We start from the raw sequence: 19,232 nt of genomic DNA on the forward strand, positions 1-19,232 counted from the left end.
GGGAAGTCGGGACGTGGCCGCCGCAGCGGAGCAGGAGGCGGAGAGCGGGTGGGAGGCGCCGGCGGCGGAGGAGGATGGCGGCGGTGCTGAGCTCGGACCGGCTCGAGGTCTCGGTGGACGGGCTGACGCTGAGCCCCAACGCCGAGGTGCCGCCCTGCGAAGCGCGGCCGGCGCCGGCCGAGCCGGCGGCGGGGCGGGGCCGAGCGGGCCCCGGCTCCGCGGCGGAGGCCGGCGGCGAGGCGGCGGAGGAGGCGGCGCTGAGCCTGGAGCGGCGCTGGGGCTTCGCGCTGGAGGAGCTCTACGGGCTGGCGCTGCGCTTCTTCAAAGGTGAGCCCGGCCCGCACCGCCCCCCCCGCCCCCGGAACCGGGGCAGCTACCGGCACCGGGGAGCCCCGGGCGGCATCGCCCTGCGGGGTCAGGCCGAGCCCCGGGTGCCCCGAGAGCCGCGGGGGGCTCCGCAGGAGGGCTCGGTGTGCCGGGGCGAGCAGCGTGTCCCTGCCTGATGCCGGCCGTGAGCCGGGGCGGGAGCAGAGGCTGCCCCGGGCCGCGGTGTGGCACGGCCGGAGGTGGGTGTGCGGCAGCCCGCCTGAAACCGGAGCGATGGAGCTCCGGGCCGGTGCCACGGCAAGGGAAAGCTCTTGGAGGTGGGCGAGGAGCGCTCGCCGTGAGCGGTGCCGTGCCCGCTGCCTGCCCGGATCGTGGCCGGAGGTGCCGTGCCCTCTCCTCAGCGTGCCAGCTCCAGGGCTGGCTGTGCTGCTCCAGGACCAGAGGACACAGTCTGGAGCTGTGCCAGGGGAGGTTCAGGTTGAATACCACGAAGAATTTCTGCTCAAAAAGGGCGATTGGACATTGGAATGCGCTGCCCAGGAGGTGGTGGAGTCACCGTCCGTGGAGGTGTTTAAGGAAAGAGTGGATGTGGCACTCAGTGCCATGGTCTGGTTGGCACAGTGGAGTTCCGTCAGAAGTTGGACTCGATGATGCCACAGGTCTTTTCCAGCCTAAGTGATTCTATGATTCTATGTGCCACCATGAGCCCAGCAGGCAACTGTGAAATACCCAGGGTGTAGACCTGGAGTGCTTTTGCTGGGATCCCCTGTAGCCAGGTTTGCTTCTGTGGGAAGATGGAGTTACCTTGCCACATTCCTTTACTGTGGAGGGGGAGGTGGACTCTGGAGTTTTGGGGGAAGAGCTGTGCTCACTACGCTGAGCACATTTTGAGGGAAGAGCTGTGCTCACTACGCTGAGCACATTTTGGGGGAAGAGCTGTGCTCACTATGCTGAGCACATTTCAGCACTGTGTCACTCCTGTGGCTTCCAGGCAGACACTGCTTCAGGTGGAGCAGCCTCATGCCTGCACTAGGGAAGCCAAGCTGTGCACTTGGAAAGGTCAGTCTTGTGGCAGTCAGTTGTGAGATGACCTCCCAGGGAAGCTGCCTCTTCTAAGGGCAAGCACTTGCTGGCAGGTGGAAACACTGCTGGAAGGACAAAGCTTTCTTTCTTCACAATGCACATCCTGCACCTGGTAGTTGTTAGGAGCATGTAAAGCTCTAAGCAGTTTTCTTAAACCCTGGTTCTTTGCCTCTGTTCTGATGCCCTTCCACAGAGTAGTTATTTTGTTAGCATGCTAATATACAGGGGTGTTATTTTTTTTAAGCTGTAAAAAACATGAGGGATCATAAGATCTTATTTTTTTTTTCCTCCTGTATCAGAGCTTATTGGGTTGTGGAAGCATTGTACTCAATGTCTTCTTTCTGTAAAAGAAGTTGCTTAAAAGAGTTCTGGTTGTGTTTAATGATGCAGAAAGAAATGTCTCTGCAGCACCAAATTCCTTGTCTTGGTCAGCTGTGGTCTTTTTCTATCTTGGGTTGAATATTCAATGGGAACCTGTTTTTACAGTGTGAGCTTGTGTTTACAGTGCAAAAGTTACATGTTGTGAGTGACTTTATCTATATTGTTGCTATGTAGCAATAACCTCTATCTATTATATCACGTTTTAACAGAATTTATGTTCTGGCTTTATCTCCTCTCTGATGATGAAGTCTGTGGGGTGTTACTTGTATGTAGGTTCCAGTTCCTTCCCTTGTGCTCTCTTAGCAATGATTTTTTTTGTTGTTGTTGTTGCTGTTCTTTTTAATCAAAACTTAATACCAACTTATTTCAGCTTACTCCTGCTCCTTTTTTAACCTTCTGCAATTTCTTGTAACTCATGGTTGTGCTCATGAGATGATAATTTTCCCCATTCAATTGTGTTGTCATTCTTTCCAGTGAAAATCTTGTTTCTCTATTCTTGTGGCTGGAGTAACTCACACAAAGTCATTGCCCATCATTTCATCTGTAAATATTTTTTTTTCCTTAAAGTGACATAACACAAAGATTTTTATTTATAGATCTGATGGGGAGCTACAGGAGCTTGCAATACTTGGGTTACTGATTCTGCCAGCTTGTTCTATATCTGCACAGCTCCAAAAATAAGTGGTCTCGTTTCCAAATTATTTTCATGCTGTCAGAACAACTGTGGGAGTGGGCACGCTTGGTTAGCAGCCCTGTGCATGCCAAGGAGCAAACAGGGATTCCTCCTGTGCTTCAAGAGAAAACAGATCTGTCTGAAGGGTGGCCCATCTTAATAGGTCAGTGCTGAGATCTTGTTCCTGACGATTCTTATAAAAACTATGCTGGTTGTTAAGCAGCTTTTTTTCTGCTTCAGTGTTCAGCCTGAGTTGTCTGTAACTCTTGGGGTACCCTTGTCCAAGAGAAGTTGAATCTGATCAAAATACTTTGAGTTTGCTTTTTACAGTGACTGCTTATTACAGTGACTGCCAGTGGTGGCGTACTGCAGGTAACAGAGTTGCTGAGACGAGGCAGGGTGAGAGTGACTATAAACAATGAGCAGAACACAACAGAAACTAGGCTAGGATATTAAAGAGGCTCAAAAGCTACTTTATTCTGTCTCTGATAAAGACAAATCTAAAGCAGATCTAAAATGCTCGACCCTGGGTCACTTCAGCTGTCAGGCCTTAGGCTGTGCAGGAGATGTGCACTATCTTTTTACTTTTTTTTTTTTTTTTTTTTAAGATTCATAATGGCTTGTGAAGAGAGCTTTTCAGAATAACAGAGGCAGAGAAAATAGATGGTAACAGCGTTCCAGTCCCATTTTTCTGTGGGAAACAAGAGCCTTCTTTCCCTTATGCACTCTTTCCCTTCCTGCTCTGTTAAGCCTAGTGCAGGTCAACCAGCATGTTGGCTGCCATTAAGAAGCAGCTCCACTGTGCTGGATCCAGTGTACAGAGGAGAACAGTCCTGTTACAGTCATTGTACATTTCTTTGTCCCTAGGACTGCCTGTAATTGTGAGCCCTGGGGCATCTGGCACAGCAGAAGTGTCTCTGATGGCTTCCTCTGCTTGCTGGGCTGGTACGAGTTATGCCAGTGGAGGTAACCTGTTCAGGCTCTCTCCTGAAGCAGGAGAGGGTGGCTTGCATAGCTCTGCCAGCAAATCTCTCCCAGGATCAGCCTGGCTTTGTTGTTTTCCACATCCTGTCATTGAAATACCACTGCACCCAACCTTCAATATATGGCAGTCCCTGAAGTGTTCATGCACTGTCTAAAGTGATTTGCAGTGCAGCACATCTGAGCAGACAGTACACAAACCATATCATTTTGGTATCTAAAAGCTCTCCTGGAATGCTAAGTACTCTAATTTTCTTTGACTGCTCTAAGTTATTTCCTCTTATCCTAACAAGAATGCATCTTCAACCTCAGCAGAACATCTTTCTCAATTAATTGTTTGACCTCTTTTTTTTGAGCACTAATTTGATGGTATGATTGTAATTCGTAAGTTAAGTAGGCCCTTGTTGTCAAGAATATGAAAAGCTCTATAATGTATCTACATTTGTGAAGTTGTGCTTTGATCATATTTAATTGGAAGGGCCAGTCAGTAATTCTTCTGTTGAGGCAGGACACACTTTCAGGAGGGGAGGATTAGGAGTGTAAGAGTGAACTGGGCTCTGCAGGCAGCAGTTCAGTCCTCACACTTCTCAGTTTTGGTCTTAGCTCATTAAAACGTTGCAAATGAATAGAATTAACATATGGAACTTCTGCTTTTAAAAGCTGGGAGGTGAAAAATCACTCTTGACAAATTGTTTTCTAGCTGCTTCTGGATGACTCAATGCTATCCCAATGGAATTAGGCATTTAGAGTGGGTGAAGGTGGAGTGGAAGGTGCTGCATGGTGTGCCATGTTTCTAATGGGGAAAAAAAAATCTGAACTTCCAGAGCAGTAACAGTATCTTGCACAATGCAATCTCTTAAGCATATTTCTTAAACTCCTTTGTGTCTAAATTTGTGGGCTTTTATCGATCCATGTCAGTAATACAGTGCCACACATGTCATAAACCCCTCCCATTACTATTAACAGCTTCATCTTGCTGTTGTGCTTGAACACTGAGCATCTTCCTGGCCTTGTTGGGTCAGGGATCCCAGTGGCATAGGCAAGGGTGTGCAGCTGCTGTATCACTGCTGTGCATTTGGAATTTTCAGTGTGTTCCCTGGAGCTCTTTGATGTTCTTCCACTTCCCCCAGCTGTGTGAGGTGTGTGGGTAATGCCTGCTCTAATGGCGCCTTCACGGATGCTTGGATACATTTGGCACTTCTGCTTGTCTAGACACACTAATGCTCTTTTTGGCATATTTGACTCTGCAGATGAATTCAGGTCCTCTGGTTCAGTTAAACACCAACAATTCCTGATCTTTGGGGTGGTTATACAGTGTGGTTTGTGCTGTAGAGTTCAACTGCAAAATAGTTAGTATGAAACTTAACTTCACTGTCTGACTGGCTGCAAGCGTTTTTCTGATAATTTGCTTCTGAGTACATTATCTACAAGTCACTGAAAGCTTGTCTTGTATTTTTCTCCTCTGTCTTTTCCCCCTCTCTTATTTAGCTTGTTTGTTGTTCTTCCCTTGGGTCACCATTCTTTGTAAATGTGGATTTTGTCTTCTCACAGTAATTAGGGCATGAGGTCTGACTTCTCTGTTCTGTGAAAATGCAGATGTGCTGTGCATTGCATGGGAAATGAAGGTTTTTTCACTCTAACTCTCCTCAGGAGTGAGTTCAAATACTGATGATGTTAACTGGCTTAGGTAGCAGTTTAGTACAGCAAACAGCTGTGTGTTTTGCCAGACAGATGTAGGCACACAGGTTGTGAAAAGTTAACTGTGCTGTAGGGACCCCCTTGAGAATCATGCTTTGCTCAGAAGCCTGGCAGAATTTCAGTGCAGTACCTTTGTCAACTGACTTGCTTTGTAGCAGGATGCCCCAGGATATTAAGTATTATTTCAAAGTAGTGCTGTTTATTTGGGCTAAATGGTTGTGCTGGTTACCTAATAAGCAAATTCTGAGTTGAGTGTAAAATGTGAAGAGTTGAGGAAAAGCCAAAGGGCTCTTTGGTAGGCCTGAGAGCAGGAGTTGAAAGCTCACCAGAATGTGGTGATTTGAATCCCTGAAGGATCACAGACTTGGGGTGGGAAGGGACTGCTGGGGATTGTCAGATTTAGCCCTCCTTTTCAGTTCAGGCTTCATGACACTTGAGTTTTGAACATCTTCAATCATGGAGGCTTAAAAACTTCTCAGGGCCATCAGTTCCAGTGCTCGAGCACTCTTCAGTTTAAAAAACAAAAAACAACAGCATTAAAGAAACCCCAACAACTTCAAGCAAACAAGCAAAACAAAACCCCATAAAAATGCTTAAGTGGCATTTCTTATACTTCAGTTTGCCTCTTGTCCTTTCATTTTATACACTGATTAAACTCTGGTTCAGTTTTTACATCCCCCCCTCTTTTCTACCCCACCAGATATTTTTGGAAGTAGATATTTCTGGGGAGAAATGCTTCTGTTTCTGAAGCTGGCAGTTATATTTGCTGCAAGGCTGTGTGACACTGGGACAAGAGCAAATACTTGAAATTCTGCAACAATGATGTGGACTTCTAGGAATGGATAATAAGTAATTAAATATTTGCCTTCCTAATCATTTGATTGTGGCTTCAAAATAAATGGCATGCATGTAGTAGTTCCTTTTGATGTTTCAGCTGACTGAGTCCAGCAATGTACTGAACTTTGTCTGTCAAAAATAGAATGTCTTGCTGTGACCTGCAGGCACTTTCCCACTGGGATTGTTTCTGATTTCCAGAAGTGTTTGCTCTGAGTTTTTCAATACTGTAGTAGGGGTATTTCCCTTCCTCTCTAGTCGTAAGATTCACTTCTTTTCCTGTTAATAACTGTTCACAAGTACCAGCCAAGCAATTTTGCAGTATGTGTCAGCCTGAAATTTAGGTGTGGACTGTTCAGTTTGGGGCTTGCTCTGAAGAAGAGCTGGGAATGAGTGGCAGCTTTGTCCCCAGCCCCCAGTTACATGGAGAGCAGTGCAGTCATGGGAAGTGACTGTCTTTTACCTCTGGTAGCAGCTTCCTCATTTCTCCTTCCAAAAAGAGGTGGTGCTTATTTATTTGTTTTCCTGTTTGAGAAAAATGTCTTTTTCTTAATGAGCAGTGTAGTCACACGCAGCAATGCCTGTTTCTTTGATTTGTTTTGACAATTTCAATGTGTTGAGGTAAGTCCTAGCTGACTAATTCACATATAATTTTAAATCAATGCAACTATCTTCTTACCAGTAAAAGCATGGTGGGATCCAACTGGGAATGCTTCAGAGGATGTTCCTGTGGAGCCACTGGAACATTTTCAGGCTTATGTTGCCTTCTTATTGTCAGAGTTCACTGTATGTGTTGGAGCTGATGGAGTCAGCTGCAAGGCTTTTCATTGTGAGGGGCTGTTCCAGCTGCCTTGGCCAAGGAAAACTCTCCTTGATTCTTAATTTTTCCTCTCTGCAGCCCTCCTTGCCTTCAGCCTTGGTGGTTCTGCTTTCATCAATGTGAGGAGCATGAAAGGAGAGCAGTTTATAAAGCTAACATCACGTCTTTCTTTATGGAAATCCTTCCTATGCACACCAGAGTAGACTTGGCAGACACATTTGAATTCAGTTGAGGTTTTTAAATATTTTGGAGATCTAGATCCATATGGTGTGATGTTCAACAAATTAATGTAAATATCTATGTGATGACTGACTGTAGATAGTGGGATGCAAAGCACTCCACACTGAAGTTTTCATTAGCTGAAGTAGATGTGTTTCTTCTGGACAGATCTATATTTTAAATAGAACTGACTCAATTTGTCTACCCTTTTGTGACTCGACTTTTTTTTCTCTTTTTTTATGATGGAAATCATGGTAATGGTTATGCAACATACTCATTCATATTCTGTGTTTAATTAATCACAACAGTGAACATTTCTTTATTTTTTTTCCCTGCAGAAAAAGATGGCAAAGCCTTTCACCCAACATATGAAGAAAAGCTCAAACTGGTGGCACTGCACAAGCAGGTTCTGCTGGGACCTTACAACCCTGACACTTGCCCTGAAGTTGGATTCTTTGATGTGCTGGGGAATGATAGAAGGTAAAAGGGCTGGTGCTTTTGTTGGTCTTAACCCTGCTTTTCCTGTGAGGAGATCATCCAATTTCTACAAGTGTGTGGGTTATGTTATCTCAAGTGGAAAGTGAAAGTGGCCTCTTCAAATACATGTAAGAGGTGTGAGTCACAGTTCAGTACAGGAACTAACAGAAGATTATTGGGATTTTTTTTTTTTTCAACCACACTAGAAGCTGCTCTGCTGACACTCCAGTCTCTCATAATGCATTAATGTGCAGGCCCATGTTTCATCCAAACTCCACACCGTGGCTACAGCAGGCCAAGGCTTTTGCCAACGGTAGAAGCATTCATCACAGCTTGTCCTAACACCAAAGCTAATTTCTGTCGTCAGAAAATTAAAACCTGGTGCATTCAAACCCTGAGTAAATCTTTTATGAGACCTGGGGAGTCTAAGGTGTGTGTCTTGTGTTGCTTGCAGCTCAGGCTGCACTGCTCGTGTTCATTGTTGCTCTTTTGAGTGTTCTAGAGTGGAGGCAGTGTGCAAGACAGCAGTGGCTTCTCTGAGGTGGATCCAGTGCACTGCTTTTGCACAAAAGGATGCAGCTTTTCTTGGAAAGAACAAGGCTGTTTCTTTCAACTATCTGAAGTGCTCTAATCAATAGTTGTTACCATGTTTGTTCATTCAGGAAAATGCATACTTTTTTTTTCTACAAACTAGAGTGGAAGGAGATTGAAAAACTACTTCAGGTTCACTTGTAGCTGGGAAGTTTTTGGACATAGCTCAGAATTTCAAGTAGGGTTGATGGGATGTATGAAATTTCATGTAAGAGCTATGTCTATTTGAAAGACAGAAGAAAAGAGAACATTGTGCAGGGAGAAGAGAACATTTTACTGTCTTTGGGAAGAAGTTGTTGGTTCTCTGAAACTGCAAATGATAATGTTTGGTTCCTGGTCTTCCAACTTTTTTTATTTGCTGGGTTGTCAGTGCTCACTACTGGCTTAAAAAGAGTTGAGTCTGTTATTTCAGCTGAATTCTCTCTCTCAGGAAGGAATGGGCTGCCCTTGGAAACATGTCAAAGCAAAAAGCTATGACAGAATTTGTCAAGCTCCTACATAGGTGCTGCCACTTGTTCTCAACGTATGTCACTTCCCACAAGATAGAGAAAGAAGAGCAAGAGAAGAAAAGGTAACATTTGGGTGCTTTGGAATTGGCAGCTATGCAGTGTGTAACTCTTGGCCTGCAGACAGTATCACAGCTAGCTGAGGTTGGAGTTGTCTTGGGAAGGGAAATGCTTGAAATGTAGGTGGCTGTGGTACCATTTGATCTCTTTAAGCCTTTTTACTTTGCCAGTAATGGGTGGTTTTTTTAGGAGTTTTAAGAATTTTGTTTATACTGTCATCTGCTTAAGAAGAAATGCTTCACAGAATGTCTGTCCCAATATGTCTGTGGACTAAATATACAGAGAATATTAAATTGTCAGTTTTAAACTTCTAATATGGATTAGCAGCTTGATAAAGGCTGCCTTATTATTGCTACTATTAAACCATAGTATCCACATAACTATTGAACATGTGTGAATGCTTGAAAAATGTGTTTAAAGCTTCCAGGCAATTTTTTCTGCAATACAGGTGGCATAGTAACAGGTTAGCATGAATATCAAATTGTAGCACAGGATTTACCTTTGTCATGCTGCTGAGAGCAATAAAACTGCAATAATCTGATTTTTTTTTGGTGTGTGTGTCCAGTAAGACACTTCTCCAGGCCAGTTTAAGTATGAGGAGATGGTACCAGACAAAAAGCCTCAAGTGGGCAGGCAGAAGGTTACAGCATGTTGAAAATAACTCATCCTAGGATTGTGGGAGTGCTGGAATGGCTCATTGAGTGGCTGTTGCAGGAGAGAAGAGGAAGAGCGGAGGCGGCGTGAGGAGGAGGAGCGGGAGCGGTTACAAAAGGAAGAAGAAAAACGGAGGAGGGAAGAGGAGGAGAGACTGAGGAGGGAAGAGGAGGAGAGGAGGAGAATAGAGGAGGAACGGCTTCGGATGGAGCAGCAGAAGTGAGTACTGCAAACAACACTTAAAAGAAAATAGCTGCCATGCATTTGAGACAATTGGAATACACAGTTCTAATTATATTTCATTGTTCCCATCACATCCAGATGCTGGAAACACAGATCTGCCTTTGCACATGTAATATTTAAGGGAATGGTAAAGCTGTTCCGCATCAGTCAGCAACTATTTTCCACCATAAAAATGTCTTTGCAGGGGGTGTCTCTGAAGTAGATCCAATGCTCGCTGTGTAGTGGGTTCAAGAAGGGAGCAAATAATTCAACCCCACGTTTTGCTGCTTGTTTAACGTGGTGAGAGCCAGAGGAGTGTAAGAGACAGACATAAATTTATATATACAATAGAATGTGTTGCACAGTGCTAAGTAACAAGTGTGGTATGCCTTGAAGTTGAGAGGGTTTTTCACATGAATGGGAGTTGTGTATTAAGTGGTCATAGCAGGTTACAGAGATAAAGAGTTTAGACAGAAAATGAATGTGGGTACCAAGTGTATCTAAACTGGTCATAGTTTGCTGAAAAGCAGTAAATCCTGCTCTTTGGGATATTAGACCAGTCTAATACTGGTGCTTTAGAACATGGTTTTTGGGGATGGAAGAAGAGTGAGAAGGCAAGAATTTTTCTTGCAGTTGTGTGATGCTTCTTCCTTCCTCTGAAACACTGATAGCTGGTCACTGATGGATGTAACATGAGAGAGGCCCTTGACCTGTCTTGTCATTTTGCCATAGGATTTCTGTTAGTTCTTTGGAGAGAGGAGAAAAACAGCCTGTGTATATGTAGCCCATGTGTTCCTCCTGAAGTTTCAGCAGTTGAGTTTACTGGAGATGCAGATGCCCCATCTGGCAGCATTTTTTTTGTTGTTCTTCCTGAATTAATCCACTTCAGTCATGTTTTTTGTGTTTTTTTGCATACTGACCAGGAAAACTAAGATAGTAATGTGGTGTGTTTTTCTTAGATTCACCAAAAAGCATTGGTGCAGCAGGTTTGTTCCTACCAATATTTATAGGAGGTCTGCTGGAAGGATGGTTTCTGCAAAAAGCATATGTGGATTTTTCCAACTGGCTTGTTTGATAAATTTAGTCATGAGGCTTTTGTGTAGCACTACCTCTTTATCAGACTGCAGATTGAAATTATGGTTGTTTTAACATTGGATGTTTCCAAACAATGGGTAGACAACGTTGCTTCCTTCTTTATGTTCTCAGTGTATTTTTAGGCAAAGCTCACACGTCTGCCTTAGCTCTGGGTTCCGGTCCATTACGCAGATTCATTTTAATTGGCTTTTGCAGGGTGGCATGAAGAGCTGTAAGTGGCCTCAGAGGCAGCTCAGTGCAGGGCTTTCCCAGTGCCTGGGCTGTGGCTGAGGTGTGTGCTGTGTGTGCTGTGCAGGCAGCAGATCATGGCAGCGCTGAACTCGCAGACGGCCGTGCAGTTCCAGCAGTACGCGGCACAGCAGTACCCCGGCAACTTCGAGCAGCAGCAGCTCCTCATCCGCCAGCTCCAGGAGCAGCACTACCAGCAGTACATGCAGCAGCTCTACCAGGTGCAGCTGGCACAGCAGCAGGTATGGCTGGGCAGCCTGGGCTCTGTGTCCCTGGGGAGCGTGGGCTCTGTGTCCCTGGGGAGCGTGGGCTCTGTGTCCCTGGGAACCTGGGCTCTGTGTCCCAGGCTGTCACTGGGGAACCTGGGCTCTGTGTCCCTGGGAACCTGGGCTCTGTGTCCCCCAGGCTGTCACTGGGAATTGTGGGCTCTGTGTCTCCCAGGCTGTCACCGAGAATCTGGGCTTTGTGTCACTGGGGAAGGGAACATGGGCTCTGTCACCCAGGCTGTCACTGGGGAACCTGGGCTCTGTGTCACTGGGGAATGTGGGCTCTGTGTCCCAGGCTGTCACTGGGAAATCTGGGCTCTGTGTCACTGGGAATTGTAGGCTCTGTGTCCCAGGCTGTCACTGGGATACATTAACTTGTCTGCTGTTATCTCCTTGGAAAGATAATTGCCACAGGGAGAGCTACCCTGCTAGTGACTAATGCTGCTTCAGAGTCAAACACCAAAGCCCCTTTATTTGTTTCATCTCTTGGAGTAGTTTTCTGAAGCAGCTGTTAATTAAGAGAACACTAAGCATTCTTTACTAATGACTTGGTTCAATATAATTATTAGAGATGAAATGTGAGCTGCTCTGCTGCAGTGTTGGTGATGTGTGTGTGTAATTTAATGACACACCAGTGCCTCTGAGCATGAACAGATATTGTATTTGCAAGGAATACCCCAACAAAGGCAGGAATGATGCATTTGACTCTATGTATTTAGGAGGTTAATTTATTACTTTATAATACTATATTTTATAAAGGAATACTATACTATACTAAAGAATACAAAAAAATACTTACTGAATGCTAAAAAGATAATAATAAAAACTTGTAACTCTTTTTAGAATCCTAACACAGCTTAGTACTAATTACTAACAGTTAATAACTAATAATAACTAATAACTTACAGTTAATACTTACAGTACTAATAACTTAGTTAATGAGTTAAAACAACTCACACTTACAACTAATTAAACAATTACCTGTAAACAAACAATTTCTAAACACATTTTACACATGAACACAACACAAAAGAAGCAAATGAGATAATAATTGTTGGGGTTTTTTTCCTCTAAAGCGTCTCAGCTTCCCAAGAGAAAAATCCTAAACAAAAAATTAGTTTTTAAAAAATATAAATACCACAAACAGACCTCTTCAGGTGACTCTCCTGAAGATCAGTGCTTATGCAGCACTGTAGCATCACTGCTGGCTTGGAGGTTGCTTCTCCCTGCCAGCCTGAGCACGGCTGACTTCTCTCTCCTACTGCTCCTACTGCCTGACTTCATCACACACTAATTCCTGGTGAAGTTGCTTGCCTGCAAAAAGCTGCTGATGATTTGGGTGGGAGGACAGGCTGTAGCTGCCAGCCTGAGCTCTGTACTTGAGCTAAAGACCTACAGTTCAGTAAGTGATTTAGGTAGTTTGTATTTTGTGGAGGCTGATGCTCTCAGTAAAGAAATGTCCAAGGCAGGGAGCCGTGTGAACCTCATGAAGTTCAGCAATGCCCCTCATCCCAGGAAAGGTTCATGGCCAGGTCTGATGGAGCTTTGAGCAGCCTGGGCTAGTGGAAGGTGTCCATTCCCATGGCAGGGGTGTGGAACTGGGTGATCTTTATAACTCCCTTCTAAGCCAAACCACGACTGGATGGAGCTGAGGTGGTGTAGGACAGTCAGAGACTCTCTGCCCTGTTATAATTACTCTTTGGGCTTCCCTCATGTAGCTTCTGTAACACTTCTGAGGAATACTTTATTTGGATGCCTGTGAGTCAGGTGCACTGGGATCTGTTAGTGCAGTTAGGAAGTGCTGTTCTGCTTACAGATCAGCTTCTGATGCAATAATCTTGGAAAGGCTCTCTGCAATAGCAATGTAGAAAAGTTCACAGCACCTTTCTCTCCGTGCACAAAACTGCTGTACTAGACAGTGAAATCTGGACAGCATCTGTGCAATTGCTTAAATTTGAAATCTTAACTGATATTTTTTCTATATTGTCTTCATATTCCTGCAGGACACCTATATTCCATTTGCTCATCAAAATCTTGTGATGATTAGGTTATCCTTTAAAGTGCCACTGTCACTTATATCTTTTCCCTGTCCCAAAAAAAATAAGCCTGTGTTGTCTCTCTGAGCAGGTAACAAGGGACAGGGAAGTTGCTCAAAGAGAGTTCTCTGTTTGATTCATAAATTGGCAAGTAGCTAATAGACCTTCAATAGTCATCTCTTTTTAGAGCTGGGTGAGCTCAGGCTGGATGGAACCCTTCCAGCCAGCAAAAAAAAAAAACAAACCCAAAAAAACCCCCCAAAAAAAACCCAAACCCAACAAAAGAAAAGAAACAAAAAACAGCAAACAAGTCACACTTCCAACTTTGATAGAAATGTTACAGCAATGAAAAGCTTCCATAGTTAAGTGCAAGAGTTTGTGTGTACCATAATTCATTTGAAAGTTGAATTTTCTTTTGTTCAGGTTGTATCCACCAGCCTAGAACCAAGTGACTTCCCATCCCTTGGGACTGAGCAGATGTAACTGGTTAATGTGTGCTGCTTTTGGGTCAAAGGGTTAAATTGTCTTTATACCTTCTGCTGGAAGGTATAAAACTGGCATCTTGGGAGGGTTTGGTTGTACTTGACTTAAATTCCTGTTGTTTTAGGCAGCTTTACAGAAGCAGCAGGATGCAGTGGTGGCAGCAACAGGGACACCCCTGACTACTGCATCAAAGGTGAACAGCCCTGCCCCAGGGGACACCCCATCCATTAATGGGCAGGCCAGTGCACATGCAGACAGCCCTGAAAAGGAGTTGGATCCAGAGGTTTTGGAAGAAGCACTGGAGAATGGACCAAAAGGTGGGACTAGCTGAATTTCTTACTTAAAAATAAATAGCAAAAGCCTTTCTTGGGGTTCAGGTGTCTTAAGTAGGGTTACTGTGGTTCTTTGTTTGGCTTCATTTGCCTGTGGAAAAGCTGGGTTTGATTCCTGGGGCTGCTGTCTCTGATGGGAGGATAATATTGCATAGGCAGAGCTCAGCTTTGGGAGGGGAGGGAAAGAGGAGGCAGCAAAAGCATTTCAGCAAAGTTGATGGGATCCAGAACCTCCTGTCACTCTAGACTTGAAGGAAAGGGGCATAAAAGTTCTAGCAGAAAGCTGTTCTGGGCAGAAATATGCTCAGTTTCATTTGAAGTGGGTCAGAGCTGTTTAAAGATCTTCTAGTAGAGGATTCTGTGCAGTATAACCTGTCACCTGTAGCAGTACTTTTACCTTCTGAGGCTTTTGTGCATAGGCTTTCAATGTACTGGATGGGTGAATTGGTAGCATTTAGTTTGCATTGGTTCATGCATCCTTTCAGAGCTGAAACTTAACTTCTTCTGTTGGAAAAAAAATCACCTGGAAGCAACTTTAATGCTTGGGGCCCTCAAGTGCTAACAAGGCACACACTTAAGGATGCAGCATAAATAACTGCAACAAAGCCTAACTGGAGTATTTCCTGCCCTGTCTCCAGACTCTGTCCCAGTGATTGCTGCCCCATCCATGTGGACACGACCCCAGATCAAAGACTTCAAGGAGAAAATCCGTCAGGATGCAGACTCTGTGATCACAGTGGGCCGAGGAGAAGTGGTCACAGTCAGAGTCCCAACTCATGAGGAGGGGTCCTACCTCTTTTGGGAGTTTGCTACAGACAATTATGACATTGGTTTTGGGGTGTATTTTGAATGGACAGACTCCCCTAATACTGCAGTCAGTGTGCATGTCAGCGAGTCCAGTGATGATGAGGAGGAAGAGGAAGGTAAGCATGCTAATGTCTGTAAACTGTCGGGCTTTGCTGTGAGGGAAACCCCCAGTGATGGTCTTGTGGAATCTCCTGCTTTCCCTGGCTTCCATCTGGCTGCAGTCATGATTTCAATTTTCAATTGCAGCTGCAGTTCTGCAATAACTTCAGTCCCCTCCTTGGGTCACAGACCCAAAGCAGCTGAGGCTGGGGAAATCCTTTTCCTGAGTCAGCTCTTGAGTAAACTGAAACCCATGGTGTGACAGAGCTCTGAAACCTTGGGAACAATCCTGTCCTGCTGTTCAAGAGGTGTTTCTAGGGAGGAAGTTTCCTTGAGGAAAAACAGCAAAACAGCCTCAGAGAGCAAGTCCTGCCAGTGGCTGAGACACAGGTCACAGCCTTTGCCTGTGGAGGAGTCCAGCATACCATCACAAAAATGTTTTGAAATGGGCATGTGATTGCTTGGAAGGAGCTGCCCTGACCTAGGAAGCTGTGGTTTTTTGGGAGTCACTACCAAGTAATGGCACATCAGTGGTGGGTGATTATGGTACTGAAAACTGGAGTTTGGCATCTCCACAAACTGACCTGGCTGGGCTGGGGAGATGGGTGTGGGGAGTTTTAATATCAAACTGCTAAAATCATGATAAAGTGAGCATGCTTGCTGTTCCTCCTGCTTCTGGGTGCTTCAGCCCCAGCCTTGGTATGAATCCCTGTGACTCCTCTCATTCCTGAACTGACAAAGAGGGCTCTGTCCCCTAGAGATTAGGCTGACTTGCCTTCATAAAGCATCCACCCATGTTCACTGACACCTCTTTTTTTTTTCCCTTGCAGAAAATACCAGCAGTGAAGAAAAAGCCAAAAAGAATGCCAACAAGCCTCAGCTAGATGAAATAGTGCCTGTGTACAGACGAGACTGTCACGAAGAAGTGTATGCTGGCAGCCACCAGTACCCAGGGAGAGGAGTTTATCTTCTTAAATTTGACAACTCCTACTCTCTATGGAGGTCAAAAACAGTTTACTACAGAGTTTATTATACTAGATAAAGGTGTGGCTGTGTCTGAGGCTGGGCTGTGCAGAAGATGTCATTTTATTTGGAATTTTCTTCAAGCATAATGGATCCTTTTGAGTCTGTGTTTCATCCTGTCTGTATCTGTATGGTTTGTGTGAACTTTTAACAAGTAGACACTGGGATCTTCCTGCTCCATGACACTAATGCATATTGCATTGGGCTTAACACAGGATCTCCCTAACCTTTTTGGGGATTGGAGCCATTGGCTCCAGTGCTGAGGTCACATCCATTGCACTTGTTAAAGCCTCATGAAAAAGGGGGAGGGAGGTGCTGGCTCACTGGCTGGGTGATCTGATGTTTCCAGGTCTGGATGCCTTGAATAACTCGTTGATGGTTAATTTAAAGGTCCCATCAGTAACTGGTAGATTTGGATGCAGTTTGCTGTGTAGCAAGTTTCTCTTAACTGTAATTGAATGTCAGATTTTTTACACCATTAAAACTTGAAACTTTGAGTTTATGCAGTTTAGAAACAAGTTGTCTCACTTCTGTCCTCATCAAAGAAGAACCATTCAGTTCCTTAAAGCAGTGTAGTGTGTAAGGCAAGGATGAACAATGTCCTGAAAGTACAGCAAACAACCTCTTCTGAAGGCATAAGCTGAATGATGTTCAAAAGTATGTGTAACAAGAAGAACCTTCATCTCTGCCCCACTGATAACCCTAGAATAAAAGTCATATTTTGAGGCAGTTAACTTTGAACAGGACACAGACTGCTCCTGAGTTTAATGGGGTTTTTAATGGGGTAGACTAAAAAAACGACAAGGCTACCAACTTGAAAGCAGTTTTGTAAGACCTGAATACACATGTTGTGCACCTGGAGAGCAGTCAGTCAGTTTGACAGAGTATAGGAGTTAATGTTGCACTAATGATGGAAATCACTGCCACTCCTTTTTAGTCTGAACTGGTGATAGTGGGGTGCAAACTTTCTGCTTTAATTGGTAGCTGTGGGCAGAAAGGCCGGGTGCACATACAGATCCTTAAGGTAGCTTTAACCTCAGTTTCACTTGGTTTGGTTTGGGGCATTTGGTATTTCCTAAAGTGAAAAAGCAGTGCAGGTGTCCCTTGGCTTGAGGCTGCAGTAAGAATCCTCTCCCCAGAGCCCAGGGGTGCCTGTTGCAATAATAATTTGTGCAAGTGCTCTCTGCATGGGTGATGCACTTTGTTACTGGAGGGAAATGGTTGCTTTGGGTCTCAGACCAGCTCTTGCAGTCAGGCTCCCACTGATCAGCTGCAGCATGAGCAGTTCCATGGCAAATGATGCTGGGCTGGCAGGGTTTGTGTGAACGGTCACTTTGTACATACATGATACTTTCCTTTGCTCATACCAACCACGGAGATACTTCTCCTAGAGTGCTTCACTTGTCATCTTGCTTTTTGGGTCAGCAACACCTTACCAGCTTACAGCTAGTTAGTGCTGCTTTATCCAAAAACACTGTACAATGTTCTGCTCTTGTGTACATACAGTATATAAACCATGAATTTAGAAAGTACCTTGCTTTTAAAGAAAACTGTATTTAATGTAAAAAAAAAAAAAGAAAACAACAAAAAAAAAACCCTTTTAAAAAGGCAGGCACTAATATATTTCTTCTGGTCTTCAAATTACTTTTTTTTTGGTTTTTTTTTGTCCATACAAAAATGTTACAACTTCTTCCTTTAAGAATATCTGTTCTTGGGAGCGGTGTTTGTTGCTTTAAATGGCAGCACTTACTGTCATGTGTTGGATGCTAGAACTTCTACATTTTCAGACTTTTTTTTTTATTGCCTCTGGCTGTTGATAGTACAGTACAAGTGCGATTTCAAGATACCTTGAGATAGTATTTAATCCTAATTAAAAGACATTTATCTGTAATGCTGTTGGCTTTTTATTAATTTGCAAACCTTGGAATTGCTGTGTATGGCTCTGGAGCTCAGATAAGCTTGTCATCATCTCTCCCATGTCCAGAGGTGCAGCACCATGCTCCCCCTGTGGTCAGAGGCTCTGCCCAGGAATGTCTCTGGCTCCCTGCATGGGGCCCTCTGTCAGTACTGGGAGAGCCCAGCCTGAGCTGCAGGGTCTCTTTGGGTTTTCAGGGGTAGCAGAAGGGGTTGGATGTGGGCAGCTGAAACCTGTAAGCTCTCTCCTCCAAAAGAGTCCTGCAGTCCCTCACCTGGAGGGCAGGACAGTTTAGAGTGAACAAGAAGAAAAGCAAGGAGCTAGAGGCAAAAAGGCAACTTATGCTGAGGTTTGTGTCAGTCACTTTTTACTGCTTAGCTGCTGCTGCTGGTGAGCAGCTTATCCTGGAGCTGAGGCCAGGATGTGCCCTAATTTGGTCCCTGTTCACCTGGGGAGCAGAATTCTCTTCAGAGAGAGAGCAAAGCAAGTGCTGTGCTATGAGAAGCAAGATGCTGAGAAGTTCAGTGTGCCACAGGCTGGGTATGCTGCACGCTAATTTCACACAAAATGTGCAAGTGTGTTGAAAACCAAAGCAATTACAGCAGCAAGCCTGCCCCAGCTGAGCCTATTTTACCTGTCCTGCATGTATAAATTCCCCTTTCCCCAGTTGGAAGGGAAGCACTGTGCTCCTCACAGCTCTCTTTGGGCAGCTCCCTTCCACAGGAGTTACTGCAAACACTTTGTGTGATGGGCAGAGTCACTGGCAGTGGCACCAGGTGCCACAGCAAAGCCTGCAGGAACCCAATGTGGGGTGAACTGGGTGACTGCAGATAAAGCTGTGATGGAGTGAGATAGAGATAGATCTGGAGATAGAGATAGAGATGATAGAGATGGAGATGATAGAGATAGAGATAGAGATGATAGAGATGGAGATGAGATTGAGATAGAGATAGAGATGATAGAAATGGAGATGAGGTAGCGATAGAGATAGAGATGATAGAGATAGAGATAGAGATGATAGAGATAGAGCTGGATCTGAGATAGAACTGCAGACGAAGCTGTGCTGAGTAGGTCTGAGCAGGTTGTTCAGCCTGGCTGGGTGATTTTCCCCTGGGTGAGTAAATCCTGCTTTCCTAAATCCTGCTGAAAATATTTCTCCCTGGCAAACGCTCTCCCTGGGGTTCTTGTGCCAAAATTAATTTTTACAGGTAGGCTTTGGGTACTGGATAAACAGAGGCTGGGGGGGAGCTCCCTCTCCCAGCCAAAGGGACCCCCCAAAGAGGCACTTTCTGCTCCCCTGGAGCCAGCCCAGGGGGAGATGGGCCAGGTTTCCTTCCAGCCTGGCTGGTGGGACCTGCAGAGGCCACAAAGCCAAGGAAAACCCTGGAGGAGCAGGGAGGCACTGGCAGGGCCAGTGGTGGT

General features: G+C 44.9%; 1 protein-coding gene across 1 annotated transcript; it reads left to right on the forward strand.

The window, feature by feature from the left end:
- The first annotated feature begins 74 nt into the window (after window positions 1-74).
- Window positions 75-17,786, forward strand: ACBD3 (acyl-CoA binding domain containing 3). Its single transcript, XM_066546205.1, has 8 exons — window positions 75-327; window positions 7,355-7,496; window positions 8,515-8,655; window positions 9,365-9,523; window positions 10,917-11,091; window positions 13,759-13,951; window positions 14,605-14,889; window positions 15,703-17,786. The coding sequence occupies exons 1-8, from the start codon at window positions 75-77 to the stop codon at window positions 15,912-15,914; spliced, it is 1,560 nt and encodes a 519-aa protein (XP_066402302.1). The 3' UTR covers window positions 15,915-17,786.
- Window positions 17,787-19,232: the final 1,446 nt, after the last annotated feature.

The sequence above is a fragment of the Molothrus aeneus genome, chromosome 3, assembly GCF_037042795.1.
Source record: "Molothrus aeneus isolate 106 chromosome 3, BPBGC_Maene_1.0, whole genome shotgun sequence".
Classification (NCBI taxonomy): domain Eukaryota; kingdom Metazoa; phylum Chordata; class Aves; order Passeriformes; family Icteridae; genus Molothrus; species Molothrus aeneus.

Bases quoted from the DNA above. Each gene is read 5' to 3' on its own strand.
- ACBD3 (XM_066546205.1), top strand. From the start codon at position 75: ATGGCGGCGGTGCTGAGCTCGGACCGGCTCGAGGTCTCGGTGGACGGG. The intron at 11,092-13,758 runs GTATGGCTGGGC...CTGTTGTTTTAG, and splicing joins TGCAGCTGGCACAGCAGCAG to GCAGCTTTACAGAAGCAGCA. The intron at 14,890-15,702 runs GTAAGCATGCTA...TTTCCCTTGCAG, and splicing joins TGATGAGGAGGAAGAGGAAG to AAAATACCAGCAGTGAAGAA.